The 26,151-nt window shown below is 37.3% G+C and overlaps 3 protein-coding genes across 3 annotated transcripts in view; 2 read left to right on the top strand and 1 right to left on the bottom strand.

The window, feature by feature from the left end:
* LOC136257441 (profilin-4-like) overlaps positions 1 to 461 on the top strand; it is a 14,255-nt gene extending 13,794 nt beyond the window's left edge. The window contains exon 5 of the mRNA XM_066050652.1: positions 171 to 461. Within this exon, the coding sequence (XP_065906724.1) occupies positions 171 to 199 (29 nt within the window). The 3' untranslated portion in view covers positions 200 to 461. The remainder of the gene's footprint in view (positions 1 to 170) is intronic.
* Positions 255 to 26,151, bottom strand: LOC136257440 (peptidyl-prolyl cis-trans isomerase 7-like). The gene is made up of 8 exons (XM_066050650.1): positions 24,689 to 26,151; positions 24,539 to 24,634; positions 24,280 to 24,395; positions 24,136 to 24,202; positions 11,695 to 11,757; positions 2,256 to 2,463; positions 1,306 to 1,441; positions 255 to 647 (listed from the first exon to the last, which is right to left on the bottom strand). The coding sequence occupies exons 1-8, from the start codon at positions 24,755 to 24,757 to the stop codon at positions 536 to 538; spliced, it is 867 nt and encodes a 288-aa protein (XP_065906722.1). The 5' UTR covers positions 24,758 to 26,151; the 3' UTR covers positions 255 to 535.
* The window catches only part of LOC136257439 (E3 ubiquitin-protein ligase XIAP-like), a 43,626-nt gene continuing 20,086 nt past the window's right edge, over positions 2,612 to 26,151 (top strand). The window contains exons 1-2 of the mRNA XM_066050648.1: positions 2,612 to 2,697; positions 11,635 to 11,742. The gene's annotated coding sequence lies outside the window, so the exon portion shown is untranslated. The remainder of the gene's footprint in view (positions 2,698 to 11,634; positions 11,743 to 26,151) is intronic.

Genomic DNA, 26,151 nt, shown 5'->3' with positions numbered 1-26,151 from the left:
TAACTATAGTAATGACAATGGTTGGTTTTGTGACACCCCAGGGTTTTTTTTGACCTTGCATCATCTTTCTCAGAATAATCCCAGGGAATTTTGAATAATATCATTGCATTTTACCAACACTGTTGTATTCATACAAATTGAAGGGTTGTTATACAGAGTTTTGTATACAGGTGAATACTTTAGAGAGAAGAACAAGTAGGTCAACTGATGATAATAGACAAGATAGTCCCTTTTATACATGAAGTAGATGATGATTGATGTTATCAACTACATGTTATTGAGTATGTATACTGTCAATTTCAATATCCATTACATTACTACACAACACTAACAATTGAGATTTGTACCTCTAAAAATATAACATACTAAATATAGTACACTACTGTACTAAACTTAGTTACAATAATATAATATTGCAAACAATAGTTGTAATAACTTTAAAGGTGTGTTTATTATTTTAAGTGACCAGGCTGCTATAAGAAGACAATGGGTGTGGCTGCTATATTGTGCTGCATCATCATAGGGCGTGTACTAGTTAAGGCTGATAAATACCACAGTTAGATATCAGACACTTCTCCTGTGGCCGCTCATTGTACGTAGACAACTTCTCCAATTTGTTCAGCACCTCATAGCCTTCAATCACCCTCCTGCATGACACAGAAAAACATACATGTTCATTGATGATGAAATACATCTTAATTAAGGAATGTGATTACTGCATTGTGTAATAATTTCCACGTGATGATGTAATCTGTAAACTTGCTGACTGCACCACAGTTACAAAATTGAAAAAGCTATTTCTATTAGTCATTACAACTATCATAGCTATGTAGGATCCAGCCATTTATATAGGTAACACAGAAAGGAACCCACATGGAAGTATGAGGGAATTTTTATTGGAGCTGGGGAACTTTTACTATAGTAACTTTATGTATTTAAACAACTTGTTACACTGCTGCAAAAGTAAAGGGTTACCAAGTAACTAGCCCAACTCTTTTGTTGTTCTCCTTATCACTTAATATTGATTCAAAATTAGCACTTTAGATTAATAATAAATATTCTAAAGCACAAAATAATTGTGTACCTAAGCCATGTCCCAGAACCCTAACACAACTTAGCTAAACAGCTTTTGTTTGTCATGCTAAACAGCTTTTGTTTGTCATATGACCATGACGACTCTTCCTCTGGTTGATGTGCTTGCAGTCATGCTTAGTTACATGTGACCAGCATATTATTGCGTCACTTATTTAAAGGTCAAGAATGTGCCATGTGTAGATTTAACCACAGACAAGTGACTCAACTCACCCAAAGGCAACATAGTTAGTATTCATCCAGGGAGTAGCCTTTAATGTGATGTAGAACTGAGAGGAGTTTGTGTTGTGTCCACAGTTCACCATTCCAACTATACCTCTACCGTTGTGTTGTACAGCGTAGCACTCATCTATGAACAACAAGTAAATTGTGCACCAAATCACTATTAAAGTAAAATGACAGCATACAGAATTTCTTACACTGATTACAAAGACTCTATAAAAGTTCACATCTGTTTTTGTCACTATGAAACCTGCATGTGAATAACACTGCTATAATGCAGAGGAGGGCGGAAGCGCTTTAGATGCTACTTAAAAATATTAATTTCAATTGCATAGTTTTGTTTAAAATATCACGTGAGCCTGAATAATCCCAACACAATACTAGCGAATGGTGGTGATCACTGATGATCGCTAGATATTTCAGTTGTGCATCGTGTAAGGATTCAAATAATGTAGTTTGTTTTGTAAAAGCGCCTAGTTTTCTGGGTGAAAACCGATGGAGCAATATTTCGCACAAAACAATTCTAGGCTAGCTAGGTATATTATTCTAAACCCTATTAATGATGCCACACCTTGTTGCGTCGTCTACACATTGTAGTTCTTTCAGAAAGAGGGTTTTGTATAATTCATTTTAACGGCGCTTAAATCGCTTCCACCCTCCTCTAGCTATAATGGGTATATGACTGAATCTAGATGTTTGACAACAAATAGAAAACAACACATACATCATCTTATATGACTGTACCTTAACGTAGAAAACACAAACCCCATTTCATAATAAACACATGAGATGATCACCCACAAAGTCATGACTTCACCATAAACATAGACATGCAGTTACCAGTGTACTTTATATGTATGAATGTTTTGTTACCACTGACTATAACCAAATGATAATACTCTATTGTTTGCTACACTAGCAACATAATATTGATACCTTACCATCAAAAGTTTTTCCGTAAATAGATTCTCCTCCACTGCCTGCTCCATCAATGATGTCACCACCCTGGACCCACCCACCAGGTACAATCCTGTGTATCAGACTGTTCAGGTAGGATAGGTGAACTCCAGTGGACTCTGAGACTCCCTTTTCCGCAGTACAAAGGGCCTTGAAATTTGCACAAGTTTTAGGACAAGTCTTGATGTATAGCTATTTGAAAAAAGAGGTTAGGCAACTAAACCTAGCATTACATTATATACACTATACAACTATAGCTGGTTAGGTAAGAAGTGACTTAAAATGAGGTCATGAATCCTTACAATAATTTAGCTGACTATAAATAAGCTGTACACCACCAGTACTCACAGTTGTCAGTTTATGAGGGAAAGTCTCAGGGAAAGTACTAACTGATGTGTATGACAGGATATGAAAACTGCTGAGTTAGTAAGTAATTTGCTGACTCATGTGTTTTGTACACCACTAGATGTATGGGCCAAATGATATCATCACATACAGACTTGTTCTTTTAATAAGTTCTACATATGCTCTAGGATTTATTACTTTGGTGAAGCGAATGTGTACAAAACAGAGGATTTTCTTTGTTTGCTAACAACAGCAAGTAGGATCAGATCTTTGTGGAGCAACTATTATTAATTTTGCAGCTATTAAGTACAGTGTTAAAAGCAGCAAGCTTTACTTGATCCAAACATTTCCAACTATATGATATGTGGTCTTGCAGTGTTGCAGTGCATGAAAGGCAATCATGCAGTCTTGTAATTCTGAATTGCTTTAGAGAATGCAATTGCAAACACGTGTGAAAAGTTTGTGCATGCAGCATGTGCTTGAGAAGTGTGTGTGCATGTATGCAGTATAGCATGCTATACACACGCATTACAAATACTTAATATCTTAGGGTAACACTGCATGGTTAACTGTTAAGATCTGGTATCATAAAATGTTTTCTACAAGCATTTTTTCTATCGTATTTGTTATTGAATATTCCACAACTTGTTTATTTTGCTGCTTTCACTATACACAGAAAATAAGTTAGCACACAGGTAAACAGTATGTAATTGGAACATATGTACGTGTCTTGTTTGCTTCGTGTATGGTACTGCATTTTTATGAAGTAGCTCCTAGAATATATGTTCGTAATAGCATCTAAGTATGTCAAACTAGAAAATCACTGGACATTCAAGGAAGATGCTTGATCTGACATATGTAATTGGTCCAGTATGATTCACACTACATTTTTGTGCCATCACCATGTTGATCAAAGCAAGCACTCCTATACTTTATTTGATGAAGCATCCTGTGCAGTGCAATACCTACTGATACCATCTGAGTACATAATTAAACACTTAGACAGTAGAATCTTCTATATAGAAGTAACTACATGGGTCTATGATCACATGATTCATATCACAAGTGATAATGTGGAACAATGACAAACAAAAGCAATGACTGGCAATGGAAACTGACACTTCATTAGTAAATGATAGCTCTATAGATGAATCCCACAGGGTAACTGTGAATTCATAGAAGGATTTGACAATACCAACTAGGTGTGATTTTCAACACAGGGAATTTCTACATATGTAGGAGTGCCAAATATAGGTCTGCATTTGTAGTGAATCTCCTTTCCTACACTTCCATATCCAGCAACTGCTCCTTATCTTTAGCACTACCACATTTGCTTTTGCTAGCATCGGTCTTATGTGCAGTCCCAAAATGGTCGCAAAATAATGTTCATTCCTTTTTGTGAAATAGGGCTTCCTTCATGGCAGCTGAAGTATTTGCTTACTATAGAATTCGCAATCAATTTTATATCATATTACACTATAACTACTTTACTACTATTATTATTATGATCAGTGATGCACGTACAGAACACAGCTATTTTTTAGCATCAAATGCAATTCCAGCATCACAGTGATAATGCTTTATTTTCAATAGCATTTCTTTCTCTCCTGTGTGCAAGACAATTGATAGCCAATCTTGGTCAGGGTAAATCAAAGTGGGAGCATGGACAATACATTATGACAAAGACTTTGAGTTGCAGCAGAAATCACCAGAAAGATCCAGTGTGTACATGTTTCTTCTAGCCATGTTAAGTGAGTATGGAGAGACTGATGAACGTGTTGCTAATACTAAGTGACTTCAAGGCTCACAAGCGTCTGGCTTAATGCCGTCGCACAAACTCTTCACCAGATTAGAAATCAGCTTAATGATGGTTTAAAAAGCATTTGCTCAGATTAAAACAATTACCCTTGTTTCACCTTTGAATAGCGCAATAATGAAAGTGCTGCCCTTGCAATGGGATTTACATTACTTTGGGATGGATGCTAATTTTAGAACCTGGTATCAAAGTTTGTATACATTTTTAAGCATGATAAATCTTTAACCCGATAAGTAACAAAGCTCTGTTGGAATCATTTTCTCATCACTTTTTCCATTGACAGGTCAATCTCAACTTTACTTGTTTACGGATACTACAGCAACCTATGCGCTGCACCTGTAACCATTTGCTTTGCTGTCTTTCTCCATAAAAACAGGAGTCACTTGGTACTACTTATGATTGTTATATTTTGACATACACTTTGCTCACCCCATATAGAATCAAGGATCAGTATTCAAGCTGCTGTACTGGGCACTCCTCAATAAGCATGCCCCCCTCCTCTTTAGTCGATCACACACTTTATAGGCTCCATTATCCAGCCTCCTGATTGTCTGGAGGCTAACTTCTGACCCTTTATATAACCTACCCTGTAGAAATACTCTTCTGGAGAGTGTCCCCAATCCAATACTCCCAAGAGCCTGCCTAAGATGAAGCCCCCATCATGGATAAATTTTGACTTCCACACACGGACCATTGTTCATATGTAGTCATCAGACCTACTTACAGCATCTTTCCCCCTGCCACCTATCAAGATACTATATCGAATACGTGCAAATACAGAAGCAGTCATAGTGTGATGCCACCAACATTTTGCCACTGCCATCAGTTGCTCCCACAGGGCTGGCAGAGTTGCTAAATGACACTCTCCCAATTACTATCAGCAAATCCTGGATGCCTTGAGCAGCTACTGTGGTGGCAGCCACAATGCTACAGCTGTGGCCTGCACACTTGCTGTGGTAAATTCCAACCCTCTGAAACACTCACTGCAAACTGAGACTAGCTAGGCTATTCCACATCACTGATTAACTGTCTTTAAATTGGAACAGTGCTGGTTTACTTGTCACCACTTAACTCAAGATGACTGCCATAGGACATAGTGGCCCCGTCATGTGGCCATAGATCCTTTACATTCCTGGGATTAGAATCTGCAATTTTCAACACCTTTTCCACACCTCCATCAGAAAGATTATATTGGGGGGCAACAACTAGGAAGTGGCATCCACCACGGCATACAGTGTGAGTCACTAAGGAGTTGTGGGACCAATACGTGACAATACATCGTACAATGATGCATACAGTGTTAATATAATAACAAGCACTGTACATGCCCGCAGACAACTGGCTTCAGTATCCCCCAACTGCAGTTGCATTCTTCCAGTTGCATCACAAGCCCTTGTCACCAACCCACATGTAATGTGTGACTGGGAAAACAAGTGCAGCACGCAATCCCTTCTGTGGCCCATATATCAAACAATTCTCCTTGACAGTCCACAGCGATGAAAATTGGACCTGTGTGACAAAAAAATGTTATTGTTTACCAGTGACTTGCTCCTTCATGACTACGCTGGGACTTTCCTTGTCCTTCTTCTTCTCTTGTTCCTTGGTAACCACTAGCACTTGTCCACCAGGTTGGCCATCAGTGTTTCAAGGATTACTGTCTGCTCATTGGAGAACTGGGTTACTCTCTTCTGGTTATTGTTGCCACTCACGTTGAAGGAACTACAGTAGATCGGTAGGTAATGACCAGGATGCCACGAATAACAGTAGACAATAATTTCAATCTAATCTTGGATACTGCTATGCTGTTCGTTATTGAGCCTTGTATCAAACACTATATACACACTACTACACGTAGTGCCCAACAATACTCTAGCAAGTTATGCCTGGTGCCCAGTACACTTTCCCATAACTAATTTATGTTAGTCAACTGCATATAACAGTTAATCAGTATGTGATTAAAGTGTTGTGAACATCCACCCTTGAATGTGCTACATGCCTTAGGCACAGTGTTCTTTTGCAAGTGAGTTTAAGTATTATAGTATGTACAAGATCAAAGGAAACATGCATTTGGTGCTGAGGCAGTTCAAAGCATTAGCCTGCTTTGATTGAGCTGGTTAAGTTCAGGTGGTACAACACGTGTCATATAAGAATTCACTACGTCAGAAAACATTTTGTGTGAACAATAGGTCCTGTACATTATACTAATGGTGGGGATCACCAGGGATTAAGTGATATTCAGGTTCTATTTTATCTGTACTTTACAATGATGTGAATTTCGCAACTATAAATGGTTTCATTTAGGAGAAACTAAACTTAACAAATGGCAGTCACAGACCTCTCACAAAGGGTTACAGCAATCTTTTAATGACCACATACAATCGTTCATGCCTGATATATCACTATGAACCCTTACCAAAAGTGCATTTCTCTAAAATACTTTTTGCTAGTGCTCTAGTACTTTACACAATTTGATTAGCATTTGCGCACTTGTCGAACCCCTCTTGACTAAAATTTACATTGCGGGTTTGAATGTAGCAGACTCTAATATATTAGTTCAGTTAGGCTAAGTGTTTATTTATCAAGGCTTTACAACACAAATTCTGAAGGTCTGTAGGTCACCTGGTCCTACAGCCTGTTTAACCATCTTATAAAGTATGTTTGAAAAGGTGCAGAAAGGAGAAAAATAATAATCTGTGATTAGACCTGGGCAGCCGCGAACCTGCACCCATCCAATTTATGCTCGAATGCTTACAGGAGTCTGCGAGGCGGTCAGGATGTTTTCTCCTGTTCTCTTTCAGACAAGGTAGTAGGACATGCATACCATTACATAATTATTACTTCACGTGAGTTTGTAATACAAAACCAGCACACATTGGAGTTCACTAAGGCTTGGTAGATCTTTAGACAGCACTTCACATACAGTTCAAGGAAATGTGTTTTGTTTTTAAAAAGCCCCTGTTAGGCACACATAACAGTGATTTTTTTGCCATTTGAAATCCAGGGGTTCTTACAAAATAACGTGTATACCCTAAAAGTGAAGTGCTATCTAAATGTCTATTGAGCCTCAGTGAACCCCATTGTTGGCTAGTTTTGTACTGCAATTATTGAGACTCATGTGATAGTGATACGCAATCAAAGAAAGCAGAAGCAATGCATGTCCTACCTCCCCTGATTATCTTGAAGGATATTGTACAACTTAATTAATAACAAAATTTATTTTTGTGTGAACATGCATCCCAAATATCAATTACCTGCTAAAAACTGAAGTGGACATTGCACTTAGCTGAGTTTTCAGCTATGTTTAGCCCGTTACACAATGTTACAAATTAAGAACACTTTGAAAAGTGCCCCTGTAATCACCACAGAAAATACAGATGATTTCCGTTACATGCACTGGCTCATCTTGCGCTGTCAGAAAAAGTAAATGGGACACAAAGGAGGACACAAGGTAGGCCATGATGCATGTATTGCATGTACTGCAGTATGCCGAAAGGTACCTGACAGGCTGAAGTGATGTCGAACAGTGAAAAAATCAAGCTTTAGTCATTGGGGTGAGCCTGAGTGAGCCCCACACTGGCAGTAGTCCATTCTACCATTTCGATCACCACGTAACCGAAAATTTACATCATAAAGAACATGGAAAGCTCATGCATGTTTAGCCAATGATTTAAAGATATAACATTACCATACTGTCTCAGTCGTGTTGAATCTTTGTAGTGTTGGTTCTTTGTGTTTAAAGTTTTGGATTGTTCTGTGATCCATACACTGAATGCCCAAAAGATGCTGAAGTTCTGAATGAATGCGAAGAAGATACTGAACTCCTCAGCAAATTCAAAGATGTTGAACTCAGTGATTCAAACACACTGAAGAGGAAATAAACTTTGACAGTGATTCTAACACCATTGAAGAGCTATCGGTGTTTCAGCCAACACTACTACATTGTGCTTCGCATTCCCTCAGACTCACCTAGACTGGCTGCCTTCGGGAGCATCAGGCTGAGCCACTTTACTCCAACTACCCTCTATATAACAACAGGTATGATTATAAAATAATCGAATGACCAAACACAAAAGATACTGGCAAAATAAAATACAAAATTTGCATAAATCCTATGTAACTAGCTAGCTATCTAGGCTGAGAAGGTAGTTACCATTGATTAAAGTACCTGTATACTAAAACCAACGTCATCTGGTATGTGAGTGTAGAAAATAGACTCACTTTTCCATTCTCTGGTGGGATAAAGCCCATTATGTGGTTTATGGATTGTTTCAGGCTTGCCCCATGATACTATGAGCATCTGTCTAGTTATCAAGTTATGCTTATCTGAAGGCATTAGCAAGTCAGTCGGGCAATAGAAAATTTTTAAAATTTGTAGCAACCTATTGGAAGTGTTTTGAAGACACTTTTGGACTTGATTATGCCTCACCAATACTGCCAAGCTGCTGTGAAGGTTTTGTAAAGTTGGTTTCTGGCCAATATTTTTCGTAAGACAATGCAAACTTGATCCCAAATATACAGATACTACTGTACTAGTACTGTACAACTTAATAATATAGTTGAGCAGCTAGGCATCACTGGCTAATTGTTTTTGTGATGTGGGATCATTTTTCTACACAGTGTGCATTTCAACCACATGAACACATGGCTCAAACATTCTACAGGTCAGTTCTATACTCTTAAGTACCTACTTTGACGGCATTACATGGCTAGAAATGGTACCGCTAAAACTAGCGAAATCCATGATTGGTTGAAATGAACAAGTGTAACTACTGTACATTTGAGTAGGTATCACAGAAATGAAAATAATGAAACAAGGGAGACCATTGATAGCTGCAACTATAATAATTGACATAGGTAGCTCCAGGATTTTTGGTGACTGGTTTCTGATCAAGAGCATAGCTAGATTTTTGGCGAAGACTAAAAAAAAAGAAGGTAACTGCCTGCTCAGAATAACTGCCTGCTCAGAATAACTGCCTGCTCAGAATAACTGCCTGCTCAGAATAACTGCCCTCCACTAACTGCATATTTATAGCTACATAGCTTGTTATACTGTTGCTCTGAATACTGTGACTGCTTTGTTAGAGTGATTGACTGCTCTATTAGAGTATCTTGATCTGAACGTGACCGGTTTCTGGAAACCTTAGAAACCCCCCTGGAGCCGCTCCTGATTGACATTTATGCCCAAACACAGCCTGAAAAATCAGCTTTGTGGCTGCAATGATAATAGCAAGAAACATTATTTTTGAAGTGGGTTGTTTTGGTACATGATACTGTACGGTAGTAATGTATACCAAGGATCACGAAGGTTTGTGCTTTAAAGTTACGGTATATTTTAAAATGCGTGGGAGAGACAAATTACACAAACCTACTTTTACCAAAGCAGTAATAAATAATTTCAACAAATATGTTGTGGTAACACAATACAACTAATTGTATTTATTTGTTTTTACTGCACAATAACAACTGTTCTTGGGGTGTGTGATCCACAATAGAGACTGTTTTACAAAAATGTGCTGGCAAAAACCAGACTAACAGATCACCGAATCCTTATAATTTCAGTAAAAGTAACAACTAAAATATCTAGGTCCTGTGGAAGTGATTTTTTCAGTTGCCATTTGTGAAGACATTTTATTGCATTTTTTGCAGTTTTTTCGAGTGAGACATGCTCTTTGAAGCCGTCACTAGGAAGAAAATTCCAAAAACATTTCCATAGGACCTAATAAATTTAATGCAAGGTATCACTATGCCCCAGAAATATCCATAGAGCCTACAGCTTTTGCAGCATTTGGCAGCAGAAAAACATGGTAGTGACAGCTGAAGCGTGAGCAATGTACAGTGGACCCTTGGTTATCCGAACTCTAATGTATCTCAGGTAGTGCTAAAAGTGTTCAGATAAGTGAATTGTTCGCATAACAGAAGCCCATACATTTATAGAGTGCTATTAAAATACTCCAATAGAACATACAGTTGTATTCAAACACTCTAATAGAAAAGTCATTTCCAATTTAGGTCAGCAACTGAGGGTCTACTGTATGGACTGGCTAACCTGTGTTGCTACAACAACTTGTAGTGTTCCATTATTTCAGCTGTCTCAAACTACACTGTAGTTACACAAAAACAACAAATATGAAGGGCTTCATGTTCACTTTAAACCTTTTCATGTTGCTAGAATGGTTTTATGACCTTCTCAAAAAGTATCAATTGGTGTTCAAAATTTTGAATGAATGCCCATGACTATACCGTAACCTTAATATTAACTATGAACCAGTCTCATAATACCTTCACAGTATCTTGGCAGTATTGGTATAATCAGTTCCAAATGTACCTTCTGTGTGACCCGAAACACTGCTAAACTATTTTATTGAGTGGATTTTCTACTGACTGACTGATTAACTAAGTAACTGATGCCTTCACAACTCAAAGTATACGTTGTCATTGTTAAAAGTTATTTCAGCCCGACATACACCTTTTCGTATCCCACAGTTCGTACAATGTATGCATGAATCATGGACTTACTTTTGTCCTCCTTCGCATGGCCATTATTTTTTGGTTGTAGCATAAAGGGGTGGTAGCATGTCAATGGCTTTCCATAATTGCACAAGAAAAAAGCGGTAAATTTTGCATTACACGCCAATAGTCAAAATAAACAGATAGATTCTAAAGTAGCTTCATGTGTTCTTCCACATGTGTGTAGGGAGGTCTAACAAGCAGACCATAGTTGACAACAAACAAAATGGTTACTTTTGCTTATTAATAATCAGTATGAAGGCATGTATATGTCATGCAACTATAGCCTCATACATCTCATGCAATTCTTCCCTTTGATGTGGTGTTATAGAAATTTAGTAATGATTAATTATACAAAGAAGTTAACAAACAAGTGTAAGGAGAAATTTCACAAGCTACTAGGATCGGGATCATCACTTTCCCTACTTTAAAGCATGCATGACTAAGTTCAAATTCACATTTCAAGTGATGATACCCTTGTTTAAGCACTTTCTGGATCCCTACTAGCTTGTGAATTTGTTTTTCCTTACATATGTAGATTGATCATACATACTACCAGAAATGTAGCATTACTATTACAATTTTGACAATTTTGTGTACACGCATGCATGCACATACACACTTACACAAGCATTTCATTCTATACACAAAAAAATGCGGAACTTCTATGTGATATTCTTAATTGACATATATAGCTTATCATAGAGAAACAAAAACCAGAGGAAGTTTACTGAAACACCATCACAACAGCTCACTTCAATCACAAGGCGTCCAAGTAGTTCTCCTTCAACAGATATATCAAGGTATGTGACATCTCTCTATTATGCATATACACATGATCACTATATCATTTCAGTAACATTTAGCAAGCTACGGTACTGCCCAAGCATAACGTCGCACTCGCTCTCACAAACAACTTTGTTCAAGATTTTTAAAAAAAGAAGCTAATTAAGGAGCATGGCAACTGTTTTGCTTGCGATTCTCGTAAATGAAACAGCTGCCGCGTTGTCTCACAAGCGAAACAGTTGCCACACTCCCTAATTAGTGGTTTTTAAAATCTTGAGCAAAGTTGCGTGTGCGAGCAAGTGCAACATTGTGTTTGGGCAGTACTGTACATACAACATGACAGCATATATGCACGCAGTAGAGTTAAATATCAGATTTTATTTACTAGTATATTTAAATTTAAATATGAAGTAGGGATCCAAGCAATAAAAGTAGTGAAACAAGAGACAAATGATGGTAATACAGCATAGCTCTGAGAAAAAATCCCTACTCTGGCATGTTATTTTGTTCGATGTCAAGTAGGGATTTTCCACCGAACTATGCTGTAATACAATAATTCATCTCTTGTTTCACTACTTGTTATCACTTGGATCCCTACTTCACTTTTACATTAAATATACTACCTAGTTTGTTATATAACATAGTTATATACATGTAACTGCTCTGATATATCACACACAACTGTTGCATTAGAGTATCTCGAGTCAGCTTCTTGCCTACCACGGGGAGTGGTCACAATTCCTTATTTTCACTATGCTATCATTGTTATTAGTCAACCAAGATCATTAATGGATGTGATCTTGTCCTATTGTGAAATTACAGGGTTTGCCAGTCTTCTTAGAGCCCAAATGAAGCAACATATAGCCACCATTTTATGCCAAAATGACAATGTGCCTTTTGGGATTCCAATGGGTGTGTGCCTACTTCACTTGTCTTTCCTTTTATCTTCATTCAGGCTGGTCATCGTCTTCTTTATGCAACGAAACCATATCATTTCTGTATTAACACTGTACTTGAGATATTTAGAATTATTTAAAATGCTTATGCTACGTGTATATTTGACACCCAAAAACTCAAGTTTCAGCAATTAAAAAAAATTATATCCGGTTGCCTGAAAGACTTTTTTCTTGTTTTTAATGCTATATTTGATGTTAGAATGTTAGATAGACCAACATTATTCTGTATAGGTACTTTTCATTGTGTAAGATGTCTCAATGATAATTTTTAAAGATGGAAATTTAGGGGATGCCTGTGTCACTTTAGCACATAAACAGCACTACTGAACTGTTTGATATTAAAACACACATGCATTGTTGCAGCAACAGTTCATAATACAAATATATTGTGAGTATGAACTCTTGGTAGTAGCTTTGTATTGTGTTGCAGACTCCTTCTTATACTTGTAATCAGAATGATTTTGGAAACCTAAATTAGGTCTTGACACTTTACAAATAAAAAGGTCAACATCTCCTGGGCTATTATTTTCATTAATTAACAATAACCCACTTATAATACAATTTGAAGAACGAATATCATATTTTACCATTACATGATAATCATACAATTATGCAAACAGGTGGGGTTTTCGCTCAGTGGGTTACATATATTAAAGCAATTTCAAAACTGAGACAGATTATAAAGAGTTTCAATAAGTATGCATAACACAGTTAAACATGCCCATTAAAGGATTACAGTTTCAACTACTTGTGCGGGTCACACTCACGCATGCATGGGTCGCAATAAATTACATGAGTGAAGAACATTGTCATTTCAACAATAGTGATGTGTGATACACCTGAAAGAGTGTATCTGTGTCAACTAGTTGTGTAGTCACCGATACAAGATATGGTACAATTTCTAAAAACGCCCTAAGTGTTATTAAATATGTGGGCTGCTATTAGATTTTCATAGCAAAATACCAGCTAATACTACATTCACTGACAGGAAAGTCATGGGCAACCCAGCTACACTGTTGTAGTGCAAAAATACAGATTTTCATATTACTTTTAATTAAATGCGTGGGTGGCTGATAAGTGTAGGTTATCGCACAAATTGAGGTATTTCGCCCTCGGTAATTATTGTGCCATTCCTCAGGTCTCTAAAATAGCGAAGATACCGTAGATTTGGGCGATAACCAATTTAGACTATGGCTCATACAACTCTGGTCACTGCCAATAATGGCGGCTTCCTGATTTAAAACAACTCACTGGTAGGCTTCCTAGTTAGGTTGCTTAAAGCCAAATTTAAAACTAATGTGGACACAAGTGACAAAAGCACCAAACTTTCTCCACATATCTAGTACAACCTTAACATTAATTTTTTGATAGGATCCACCTTATCCTAAAAAGGGCCTTTTCATAAAAGCATTTATAGTTATGTAGCTGAAGAATTTTCAAAATCGGCAAGCCATATAAGTGCTAGTTTTGCTCTATTTCATGCAAGAGAACATTATGCAGGGTTGAAGATTAAACCAAGAGCTGATAAACAGTAATATTACTCTCACAAGCTTTATTCAATGCTGACAAGTAATTGTTTCATTCATACTGATTGTTACTGGATCTGCAAAAAGGTACCTTTTCTGTGACACACAAAATTCGACCCATTTTTTGAATTTTGAAGCTTCATAACTTTTGATCATGGCATATAATAGCCTGAAATTTTCCATGGGTGTAACTACAGTATCTGGCTGTATTTTGGTACTAAGAGCAAGTTCAGTATAAGGAGTCAAGTGTTACATCATTTTGTTTGCTGGTATTTAAAATGTGTGTACTTTTCGCAAATCCAGTCACCTATAGTTTACAGCGTATACAGCTTGTATGATCCACAAACTGTATAGAGAAATTTCTCTATAGTTGCTCACTATGGAAATGAACATACACTGTAATATTTGCAGTAATTAGTTTGTGGTATATAAATGAATATCTCTTACATAATGTTTTATTTTATTTATTTATTAAGGCTTTACAGCACAAGTGCTGAAGGTCTCTGGTCCTACAGCCTGTTCAAGCGTTAATCGGATGGCTGCAGGTTCGAGGCTTCCCAGGTCCAGTCAAGGATTTTTTCTCCTTTCTCCAACTTTTCAAACACACTTTCTGTAACAACTTTAAACAGGCTGTAGGACAAGGTATCCTACAGACCTTCAGCACTTGTGCTGCAAAGCCTTAATAAATACTGTAGTCATGCAATACTGTAGTGTAAATACTGTAAATACTGTAGTGTGCACATACTCAAGTCTCAAGCTGAATTAATGCTAAAAATGCATATTTGTAGTAGTGGATATAATGTATAGGATTTCACCAGGGTTTGTGAGAGCAAAGTGTGGTTTAAGTACAGCATAACCATGGGATGCAGTCATCATGGATTTTTTCATGAATTTCCAAACAGCTTTCATTATGCAATGGTAGAGTATAAACGACTAACTATGTACATGTAAATATAATTGCTTTGCTACCAGAGCTTGACTGGACATGCAGGTATGTATATATCAAATGCTATAGTTTTAAAGATGTTTCAGACATATGATGCAATCTGATGAAGTATTGCAATTTTAAGATCAAATTGTAGCAGTGAAAAATAACTTTTAGTATTGCATGTTTACATTCACCATTACCGTGAAACTTAGCAACCAAAGATTACACATAGTTAGCTTTGACATGCTAGGTTAGGATGTAAAGAACACAGAATTGCAATAATTATGTCGTCGATCAGTTAATCAAAAGTGTAGAATTTCAACTATGACATGTTTGGCACAATTGTATGCATACAATATTGGGTAAGATAGCTGTGCTGAAATCACATGCAAAGAGGAGTTCAACTAGCACAGTGGTCATGGTAATTTTATTACTGTGAAGCAGAACTTCATATTATAGATGACTGTTCTAGCAGTAATATTCTTTCAAATTCCCACATTCAATAAATCAGTCCTGCAAATATAATTTTGACCATGCAGCACTGATTAGTTTTCAGAAGAGCTTAGTTCTTTTCCTTGCTGTTTTTATTTTTGTTATGGTACACTTGTTGTATCATAAGTAAACAATTGATGAAATGTACTCTACTAGCTTCTCCTATAAGCAAGTACATGGTTAAATTTCTGAGGGGGTAAACACTCCTAGATCTGGGCCCCTACGCTGGAAATTGTACACTCCAGAGTGAGCTAATCTAAAGATTCCATCTGTCAAAATATGTACATGCTTGAGGAGAGTGCATATGCACTGCACAACACAGCCTAGGAATACTTGTGATGATGGTCTGGTGGATTATTGCATGCTTTAGGTGATTGTGGTTCAAGGGAATGTAAAACGCCGAGTGGAGATGTGCTTATCTTTGTGTTACAGGACTGCCCGACTGCTCTAATAGAGTAATTGTGAATAAAACACAAAAAATAGACACGTGTTCATAAATATTTAAATTTAATGACATAATTTATAACTTAATGACATCCTTTATAATTTAGTGTCACTTGAAATACTCTAGGCTATTCTAAAGTTTAAAATTACTATTTAAAATGCCAAAATTGCAAAAAGGCATATTTCCGAGCCTTGGGTGGCTTCCCAGCATGCATGCCTGAGATGGATCTTATCAAAATTTTTAACCTAATGTGGTAAGGAACTCACAGAAAAAAATCGGTGTTTTTGTCAGTTGTGTCCACGTTTTTTTTTTTGCTAAGCCACCTAACTATCCTAGATGAATACAATCATCTCTATTATCCAGCAATGTTTTGTTCACACTCTAGTGATGATTTCTGATGGCTGTTGTGACTGGAATCCAGCTAAACACGTGATGCATGTGACAAAAAATTTTGTCACGGGTATCTAACCAGTTTAGATACCTACCCATGAGTATCTATTGGATTTTAAATACCTCATTAACGACCAAACTTCAAAGCATACTATGCGTACCATAGTCTAATTGTTCAATACCGACTATTGCTCCACTGCAGTGTTATATAACAAGCTTAAACAGTCTAGGAAACTGGTAAACAACTAAGCTACACTGTTAAATGCACAAAACCAGACCTTCAAATTCCATGATTGTGTAACCAAAATATAATACACGAGCATATCGACATTGTGACACAGTTAAAGTATCGTAATATTTCAAAATATTGCAATAACAACACCGTTTTGAATTGCAGTGACATTTGTGGTAAAACATAACAAGGTCTAAAATTCTGTGAGAAGCAAAGATCCTAATTTAATCAAATGAACAGATCACTGAATTAAACTCTTGCTATTAATTTCCACATGTACCACAGCTACAGGGACATACTTCAAACTCAGCCTGTACAAAAAATGCAATGGTAGCAGGCATCATGCTATCCACATAGCATTTCTATTGTTTTCCTAAAGCATACATAATTGTTGTAGTTTAATACCACAACTTATACTATGCAGGTGCAGTTGAAAAACAAAAGGAATACCATGTGGATAATAGCATGGACGTCTGCTTTCGTTGGCACTGTTTAAGTAGGCTATACAGCATAATTTAAGACTGGTCTATACTGCAGGATTGGGTAAAGACTTGGAAGAGAGTTAGGACATTTGTGGTCAGCATACAAGCAAAATAGCATTTAAGTATATGTTAAAGCATAGCCTTGCTCGTGCTATATGAAAAATAAAGTACGAGGCGCGTGGCCGAGATGCTAATAAAGCACTCGGCAAAGCTTTAAATGATTTATGGAACTTTCTAGTCGTGTAGCTTCACCATACACTAGGACTCGTAATTAACAAGCGTTGCACGAACTATTAGCAGCCTGAACGCACACAAACTAGTTTAACAAAGTAACTCACGCGTATTTCACCATAGTTTGGCATAGTAGACGTTCATCGCGTCTTTTGGCAGGTTTTGCTCGCAACCCACAATCGATTCTATTGTGAGTCACATGGTGAAGTATTTCCGTGATATCTCCAGGACTTGTCTGTTTACATTAACAAACGTAACAGCAACGTTACCTTCTCCCACCCATCATCGAAGCATTTAGGTATGTCTATAAAAGCAATCCAGTGGTGGAACTCGTATTGGCTGGGGTGATTGATTACTCAGCGCGGCGAGGCTATCAGCCTTCACCGGCTTGGGTGATTAGTCGAACTGGCGCGAGCCCTGTAGGCTATTAGCCTATACTAAGGCACGTGAGCAACTGTGCTTTACTGCCCACAAAGAGTGCTTTATTGCACCGCAAAGAGTGCTTTATTGAACGAATAAAGCACTCTTTGTGGTGCAATAGAGTGCTTTATTGCACCGCAAAGAGTGCTTTATTGAACGAATAAAGCACTCTTTGTGGTCGATGAAGCAGTTGGCCGGCTCAGAGTGTACTTTATGAAATTTAAAGTACACTTTTCCCTTTGATCTCGCCCATGCAAAGTTCTATAATTGTGGTTATATCAAATAACTGTAACATAACCCACCATGATGCTGTACAGGGGATTTATTACTTCTTGCAACACAGAAGGTAAAATTCAAAAAGCGTAGAGCGTCACATGGCTTCTTTAGTTGACCAAAGAATGTTGTTCTATAGTCCAAATTAGGAATGATAACAGTAAACAACCACCATAATGGGAGTGAACTATACATGTTCGTGGTTAGTTAACATGTAAGAAGCCATACCACGCTATACGCTTTTGCAAGAAGTAATAAATCCCCTGTAAACATTGTAATGTGATATGTGCAAATATTTTGACAATTAGATGTGATACATACTCCTTTTCCACACCTAGCTATTATAGTCTTACGTAATTGATAGGGTACTATCTAGTTGTTAATTTTTGCTGATGTGGTATCAGTTTGTTTGTTGTAAAATGAGCATTCTGTAGTTTGTTTATGCTCACTGGAGTTGCCACACAAGTTCATAACATTAACCTATCAATGGCACTGCCACTTATGTGGGGGCACGGCATCATTACTCACTCATAGAATAAACTTTATAGTATAACTTGTAAAATGAGTTTCATAGCAAGATGTGCTAGTATTTAAGCAGAGCTTCATAATAGACGAGTTAAATCACTCTTCGAGTTGAGAAGTAATAAAGAAAGTGTTATACATCGATGGTGACAGGTAAACCGCTGCTTTATCCCGGATGTGACATGGTAGACACGAGTACAGATACAGATGCACAACCACAAAACTGGGAATAATCACAAAGAAACCAGCTGTGGAATGGATCGCACTGTAAGTAAACTGTATAGAATAGTTCTTTAGAACCAAAGGTGGTGGCCAAGAAATGGGTGCATTGATGCTTATGTCAATCAATGACAAGCCATGTACCTATTTACTGCATCCATTTCTTGGCTGCCATTTTTACCATTTTAACACTGCTTATTTGATGGCCACACTGCTTTTCTGTACAGCTGTTTTTGCATGGTAATGTAGAGAATTTCGTATCAATACTATTATACAGTTTGTTTGCTATATGTATATTAGTCATTCTTACTTCATTGCTACTGTAATCCAAATCATGTCAGAAAACTATTTCTGTAGACATACCCCATCCTTATTTTACATGCATATACAGTATGTTTACACTGGTGTATGGAGGTACTATCAGTAACATGCTTTACCAACATCTTAATGGTTGAATCTTTTAAAAGGTTCAAGGAAGTAGCTAACTTTTTGTGTTCACATAGTCTATATACTCAGCTTTACTCTACCAAATTCATACCGTATAGCGGGAAATTTTCGAAAGGTTATATTTTCGAAAAATTCGAAAAGAACATTGTTTTCGAAAATATTTTTTCGAAAATAGTACATCCCGGCTGTGAAGTGACAATCAAAGAAAGCATAGCTGGGTATATATAAATGATTTTTGCGAGTGTACGCATGCATAGTTTCTGCTAATATCAGTTAGCTATAGGCCTAATGTTTTATAGCTAGGCACTGGGCCACACACAAGTAGTTAGCCATATAGCTATAGCTACCACACGCACGCGCATATGAGCGAGCACGAATGACACCACGAGTCTTGAAGCCTATATAAAGAGCTCGAGAAACCAGAAATTACTAGGAAAGACTGTAATTATCAGCAAACATCTATATGGGCTGAAAAACTCCATGTGCTTAGCTATGGCTCGATCCGCAGGCCACTGAGGCGAAGTCCGCCAAACAACATGGTTCAACTTACAAAGGAAGACCCTAGGATAGCTAGACGAGATTCTATCAAAGCCAGATTGAGCGTTTGTCTAGCTATACTGAACAATCAAAGCAACAAATTCTAGCTATGTATGTGATCAATGCAACCACTGTTAGCTTCCTCGTTGAATTAATTATCTACGGTAAAGAGACATTGTTTCGAAAATATTTTTTCTAATTTTCAATCAAGCACTCTTTTTCGAAAATTTAACCTTTCGAAAATTTCCCGCTATACGGTAGGCTATCAACACAGGTCCCTGGTAACAACATTCTAGATTACCACAATATTTTAATACAGATGATTGATCTATTAGGATGTTTCAATAATTTTAGCGGAAGGATCTAACACAATGCTGTAAAGAAGCCTGTGATCCCAACAGTAACTGGCAAGAAAGTTTTAGTTTTATCACAAGATGTGACGTCAACTTGAAGATACGCTTCGTATTGCTAACACCAGTACTTTTTAAGGGATGAATTCCTACCACTAATAAATAATTATCATACTTTTCGTTGATCACATGTACATACACACTACTATAATGTGTCTTGATTGAGAATTTGGTAGAAGTCCGTTATACTGGACTGACCAACAGTTCTTTTAGAGTATCTCAATCTTGCATACAAATACCTCTGGTAAGGCACCAGAGTTCTTTGGTAGGACCTGTCACCAGTGTTAAGGAATATGTATTACTTTTATAACACAATACTCTAATCAGTACTGCAAATATGACCACTAATGTAACTCAAGTACTCAAGTTATATGTACAAATGTAGCCTAATACATACAGTGCAGTAGTAATGCAATATTTAATAATATTACTATAAAAGTAATATTATTACTAGCTACTGAAATTAAGTTACTGCTCAGTAATGAACATATAACAACCCACGTGTAGAGCAATTATATTACTACTAAAGCAACAAAGTTATGAGCAACACCTAGCCATAATGAAGTTACTGTGGCAGTAACAAAATTATTAACCAGCTCTTCAGTCTGCACCACACCTCAAACTAATCAATCAATCAAAGTTACTGACCAGGCATACTGCTTCATCATACAAATGATACAATCATGTCAAGATTATAATATCATTAGTTGCTGATCACTGGTGTTAATAAGCAGTTAGACAGGTGAATTACTGTGTATAGCACTAAGCAGGTTTGTACTGTGAATTAAGACTTCATTTTCACAAACAGTTGCTAGCCGTGGTAATTAAATACGCACTTAATATTTGTGTTTTCGTGTCTTCTTGCCCTGTAATTCTATGTATTATTGTGCCACTATAAAACAAGAATAAACTGCATATCCTTGAGAGGGTGCACAGTAAGTGTCCCACTATTGTTGAGTTGTCATGTAGTGTATATTCCCCACTCTTCTATAATGCACATAAGTTCCTCACTAATGACAGGAGTCTAAAATGTCTTTATAAATGTAGTAGCCATGTATACATGCACTTAAAGACTCTTCTCTTCTTCCAACACGTATCTAGTAAATGAAATAAAAATTCAGCAGATTGTATTTTTGTAGATAGCTGCATTCGCAGAAATTTGTGTCATGCCCTTAAGATTCATGGTGCAGTAAAAATCTGGCATACGGTAATAGGGGGTTGCACAGTAACGTGCAAAAGCAACTACTATCACGTTTTAATACCTTTTTCTGTACAATAACTATGTTGATTCAAGTACTACATACAAATATATGGTTTGGCACATAGTAATTAAGCCTTCAAAGTGGACACTAAATTTGCTATTACAGTGTATATGTACAAAGAGACCTCCACCCATGCAATGGGTATGTATAGCTGTTGATGTCCATTGCCATACATGATGGCAATATTGCAATTAGGTATCATGGAGGTTTGCACTTTCGCACAAAAAGTATTGACCAGGAATCAGCCTCACAATACCTTCATGGCACCTTGGCAGTATTGGTTAAATGTAACGAAGCCCAAAAGTGCAAGTCAATAATTTGCTACAAAAGTTTTAAACATTATTATTTAGTGGAATTTTCTTGACTGGTGAATCCATACGGGCATATGACATCAAAAGAGAGAATGGCACCAGATACCGTATAGCGGGTTATTTTCGAAACAGAAAATTTCGCACAAGAAGCAAAATCTGAATTTCGAAGAGTGAATATTTCGAAGTCCGGATGGATTTCAAATAAACGGAAATTCGTGTCACAAAATGTTAAGATGCTTGAATGTTTGCCAAAAACTGACTTACTGATGGAATAATCCCCATCCCTGTGCACTGGAGAGAAGACTGAGGGAGCCTCAAGTGGAATAAATTCATTGGCTCAATCGTAGCTAGATAGATTCTAGAGCAGACGGCATCAATTCCCATTCTGGATCACCTGTATTCTGGTTATTGGCACAGTAATGATACAGTTTACCCATTATCATCAGTAATACTGAGCTAAAACTCGAGGAATACACAAACAAATCGCCAAAAGTAGGATTGTCGCTTTCACTTGTGGGAATTTATTTTCGAAGAACAAACGGACATGGGAATTTATTTTCGAACAGAAGGGCCTCTTCGAAATATCCAAAAATGAAAACCTTTCGAAAATTACCAGCTATACGGTATGTCACAAATTTAATTTTGCGTCTAAACATGCACCCCAATTATCAATCTCTGAAAAGTGAAGTGTCCATTACACTTCTTATCCAGCCTGTTATACAGTGCAATAAACAAAGAAGCGCCCATCTAGTTACTGTGGAAAATACGGACAATTTTCATTGCTAAACATGATAGTCAGCACAGGGAAGCCATTAAGTGTTACTCTAAATCAATGACTTGCATTGTCAGTGAAAAGGAAAGAGACACGAAAGAACAAAGGTAAGATGTACGTATAGCGGTATGCCAAATGGCACCTGTCAAGGTGCAAATTGTGAAAAGATCAAACCTGCACTCTTAGTTGTTTTTGAGATACACTTGTCAGAAGGCACCAATTAACAGTAATTAGTCAGTCAGTCAGTGATTTAGCTATGCTACGAATAAGTACAAGGGAAAATTAGGAACTTAGGAATTAAATGTCCAAAAGGTCTAGGCAACCTCCCTTGTTTCACAACTTTTTATTTCTGTGATCCCTAATTGAGCTTGTCTATAATTTGCAAACTACTGTTGGCAAATCCCATACAAGTGTTTGCTTGTTAGGCACATATAACATTTTCCTATATTACACATATCACTGTAACTCCTTGGTTCTTTTACCACAAAACAAAATTGATGATATTGTTCACAGCACAGTCTAGCAAAACCAAAGTATAAAGTCTGTCTGAACTATGAAGGCAGCAGCATAGCAGGTGTTGTTTTTTAGAAAACCATGCACAGTATCTATAGCAATAAATGTGTTAAATAGCAAATATTTAATTTACTGTCATAGCACTTTTACTAATTTACATTCTGTTTCCATGGTAAAAGTTATCAACACATTAAACATTACTATGTGAACATCACTGGCAAGTCTTCCATTTGTGTGCACATACAAGGCACTCAACACTCAGGGGGAGGGGGGGTAGGACATGATATCATACGCGTACAATAACGCTCTATTACAAAATTCACCGTAATATCGCTGGGGCTTAGCGGGGTTTAGTAGATAAAATGATTTCTTCACTATTGAATTACTATTTCTGACTATAAATACAACGCTAATCTTCACGGTTTACTAGAACTCAACCCTATGGAAAAATGTACAGTATGCATACGTCACGCAATTATCATGACGTCATGTCCTATCTCCTCTGCTCAACACTTATCAAATAAGAGCCAAGCTGCAAGAGGTCTGGAATAGTTACAATAGACAAATTTATCTGGTTCGTTAAATTCATCGATTCCTTGCTTCAAAATTCCCTGTCATTCGGTACACTTTATTATATTGAAGATTTTAGAGGAGATTGTTTTGGATCTATGACCATACATCAATATGAGACAATGGTGGATTAACACTTCAATAAGCAACTGATAATAGAAAGAAGGCTTCAGTTATCTGACTAACTGGAACGTTAAAGTAATAGAGTAGTGAGCATTGAGTAGCTGAAAATACAAAACATCTTCATGGCATGCTATTTGATGGAACTTGAGAAATTTTCAGATATATGAACACCAGGTGCAAGGTTAGGATCTATTATAACTAAGGTTGTAAATATCCACTGGGTTAAAGGCACTACCTGAAATTCTATAACTTCAAACATGAATATATTGTTTGAACATATGGACAGTCCTTGCATATTAACTGTTAAATTACATACCCATTAACTAGCGCTGGCATAATGTCAACTCACTTGCTTCCTATCATTAATGTAGGTCTTATAAGCCTCCTGAGCTACGACTGTGTAGAACAGGCCAGGTCTGCAAACCACACAACAGAAATAGGATTAATAGTAAACTCTTGACAACAGTAATATGCTGTATATACGTTATTTAACCTGGTGTCTTTGTAGCCATAGTTATCCACTGCCCATTGGAGGAACTGGTCGGCATTTCCAATCAATTCGTCTCCATCGAATACAACTGCATTATTCCATGCAACACCTTTGTATAGCTGTACATGGTAAACAGTAATGGTCATAGGTGTTACATTGTAGTCTCGTACCCAGACCGTTTTTTTTCCCTTTTGTATTTGGGTGGAGGAACTTTTTTCTGGGTACGAGATTAGTTTCGGGGTTTATAGCTATATATATATACCCTCTTCATTTCATCAACAAATAAACACCACTGAAATTCCATCAGACTCTCAACGGTTACTGGTGAAAATTCATCAGGGTTTCTTTGCAGCAGTACCTGAAGACCGATTATGTTCTATATAATGCACGCTACGAAGAGTGGAGAACTTACATCCAGAGAGAATTTGGTTTTCTGGAATCCATGGTCATTTACAACCCCTACTAATCTTATTTCCTTCATTCTACAGAAATGTAATACCCGATCGTAGCCGCCCGCCTCTTCGCAAAAAGTATTAAAGAGTCTGGAATACAGATACTAAACCTCATTTCTACCGCCCAGATTCGGCGGTAGCCAATTGATGCGTGCCAATGACGTTCACACATAAATCGCCTTGGCAACGCAATGCGTTTGTTCGAATTGAAGGGCAGTCAACTGACGTCACAAGCACAGTAAGTACGCTGTCTAATTGAATTCCTTTGAAATCATTATATTGGTATTGAAAAGTGATCTAACAATACATTCACATACAACTGGTAGATGTACACCATACTACCTAACTATATACTTATTACTAGCTACTTAACTTAACCAATGTCAAAGTCAGGAAATTCGTCCTCAGCAGTAAGCGAATACTGGCGGAGTATCATTTTCGCATTGTACCCCAGTTGCTGGAGAAATTGGCGTATTTCCCCAGACCCTTACAGTGACGTCATTTCCTTAGGAACTAATAGTTTTATGTACGGACAATCCTCGTTACCGGTTTGATTGGTCTTGGTTACGGGGTCAGAATCAGCCTCGCTTCACAATATTATATTATATTACTATAATATTATCTATGGCCCTACTAATCCTATCGCTGGTAACACCTGTCGCGTAAATAAACGCTAGCGAATTAAACACTGTTGAATTTTAAGGTGGCGCTGAAGTAATTATGTGAAGCCGTACAATGCCCATTTGTCACTATTAAAATTTAGCCCACGTGCTTAATTAGCTATTTTAGAGTGGTGGAGAACTCCGCTTGTGAACCATGTAGTCTACATTTATAGGGTTCTTATGATAGTCTTTAATGTTGTAGCGTAGCATAAGTTCCGTGAAATAACCCGCTTTAATTTCGTGGCTATTAAACTCTGAACTTACGAGCCGATTTTAAAAATAACTCACCTCAGAAACAACTTAGCGCTAAGCCTCCTTGGCTTTTATGGTTTCTCACCTTGTAGAACAACTCTATGGAATCCTTTTTAACGATAACAACGTGGAAACTGGTTAAAATGCAAACCCGCATTTTTGAACAAATGATATCACACCCGTCAACAGCGAATCGCGAAAAATCTTTCCATAGCCCTGTAAAGAAACGCTTCACCAGTGCCTCTGCCAAATTTTGAGAGTCTATGGTAAGTTAATCAGGAGTTATTTCACGAATTGTGAGACAGTGTAACTGAACAGGGTGCGCTCCGTAAAGCAGTAATCACGCGATGACAGCTGGTGTTGTTCGCTGTGAAGTTGCCAGAGTTTTGACAAGGTGATGAAGTTAGTACGTGAATATCGTTACTTGTATCAGCAATAGTAGCCTGACAGTCTGATAGAGCTGGTACTTTCAATATTTCCAAGCGCTTCGCTTTGTTCTATTAGTTTTC

Source organism: Dysidea avara, chromosome 6 (assembly GCF_963678975.1).
Source record: "Dysidea avara chromosome 6, odDysAvar1.4, whole genome shotgun sequence".
Classification (NCBI taxonomy): domain Eukaryota; kingdom Metazoa; phylum Porifera; class Demospongiae; order Dictyoceratida; family Dysideidae; genus Dysidea; species Dysidea avara.
This window is presented reverse-complemented; position numbering and strand designations above follow the sequence as displayed.

Excerpts from the sequence above, each read along its gene's own strand:
- LOC136257440 (XM_066050650.1), bottom strand. The coding sequence starts at position 24,757 with ATGAAGGAAATAAGATTAGTAGGGGTTGTAAATGACCATGGATTCCAG. Across the intron at positions 24,635-24,688 it reads AAACCAAATTCTCTCTGGAT|GTACTGCTGCAAAGAAACCC; the intron begins GTAAGTTCTCCA and ends ATCGGTCTTCAG. Across the intron at positions 24,203-24,279 it reads TATGGCTACAAAGACACCAG|ACCTGGCCTGTTCTACACAG; the intron begins GTTAAATAACGT and ends TGTGGTTTGCAG.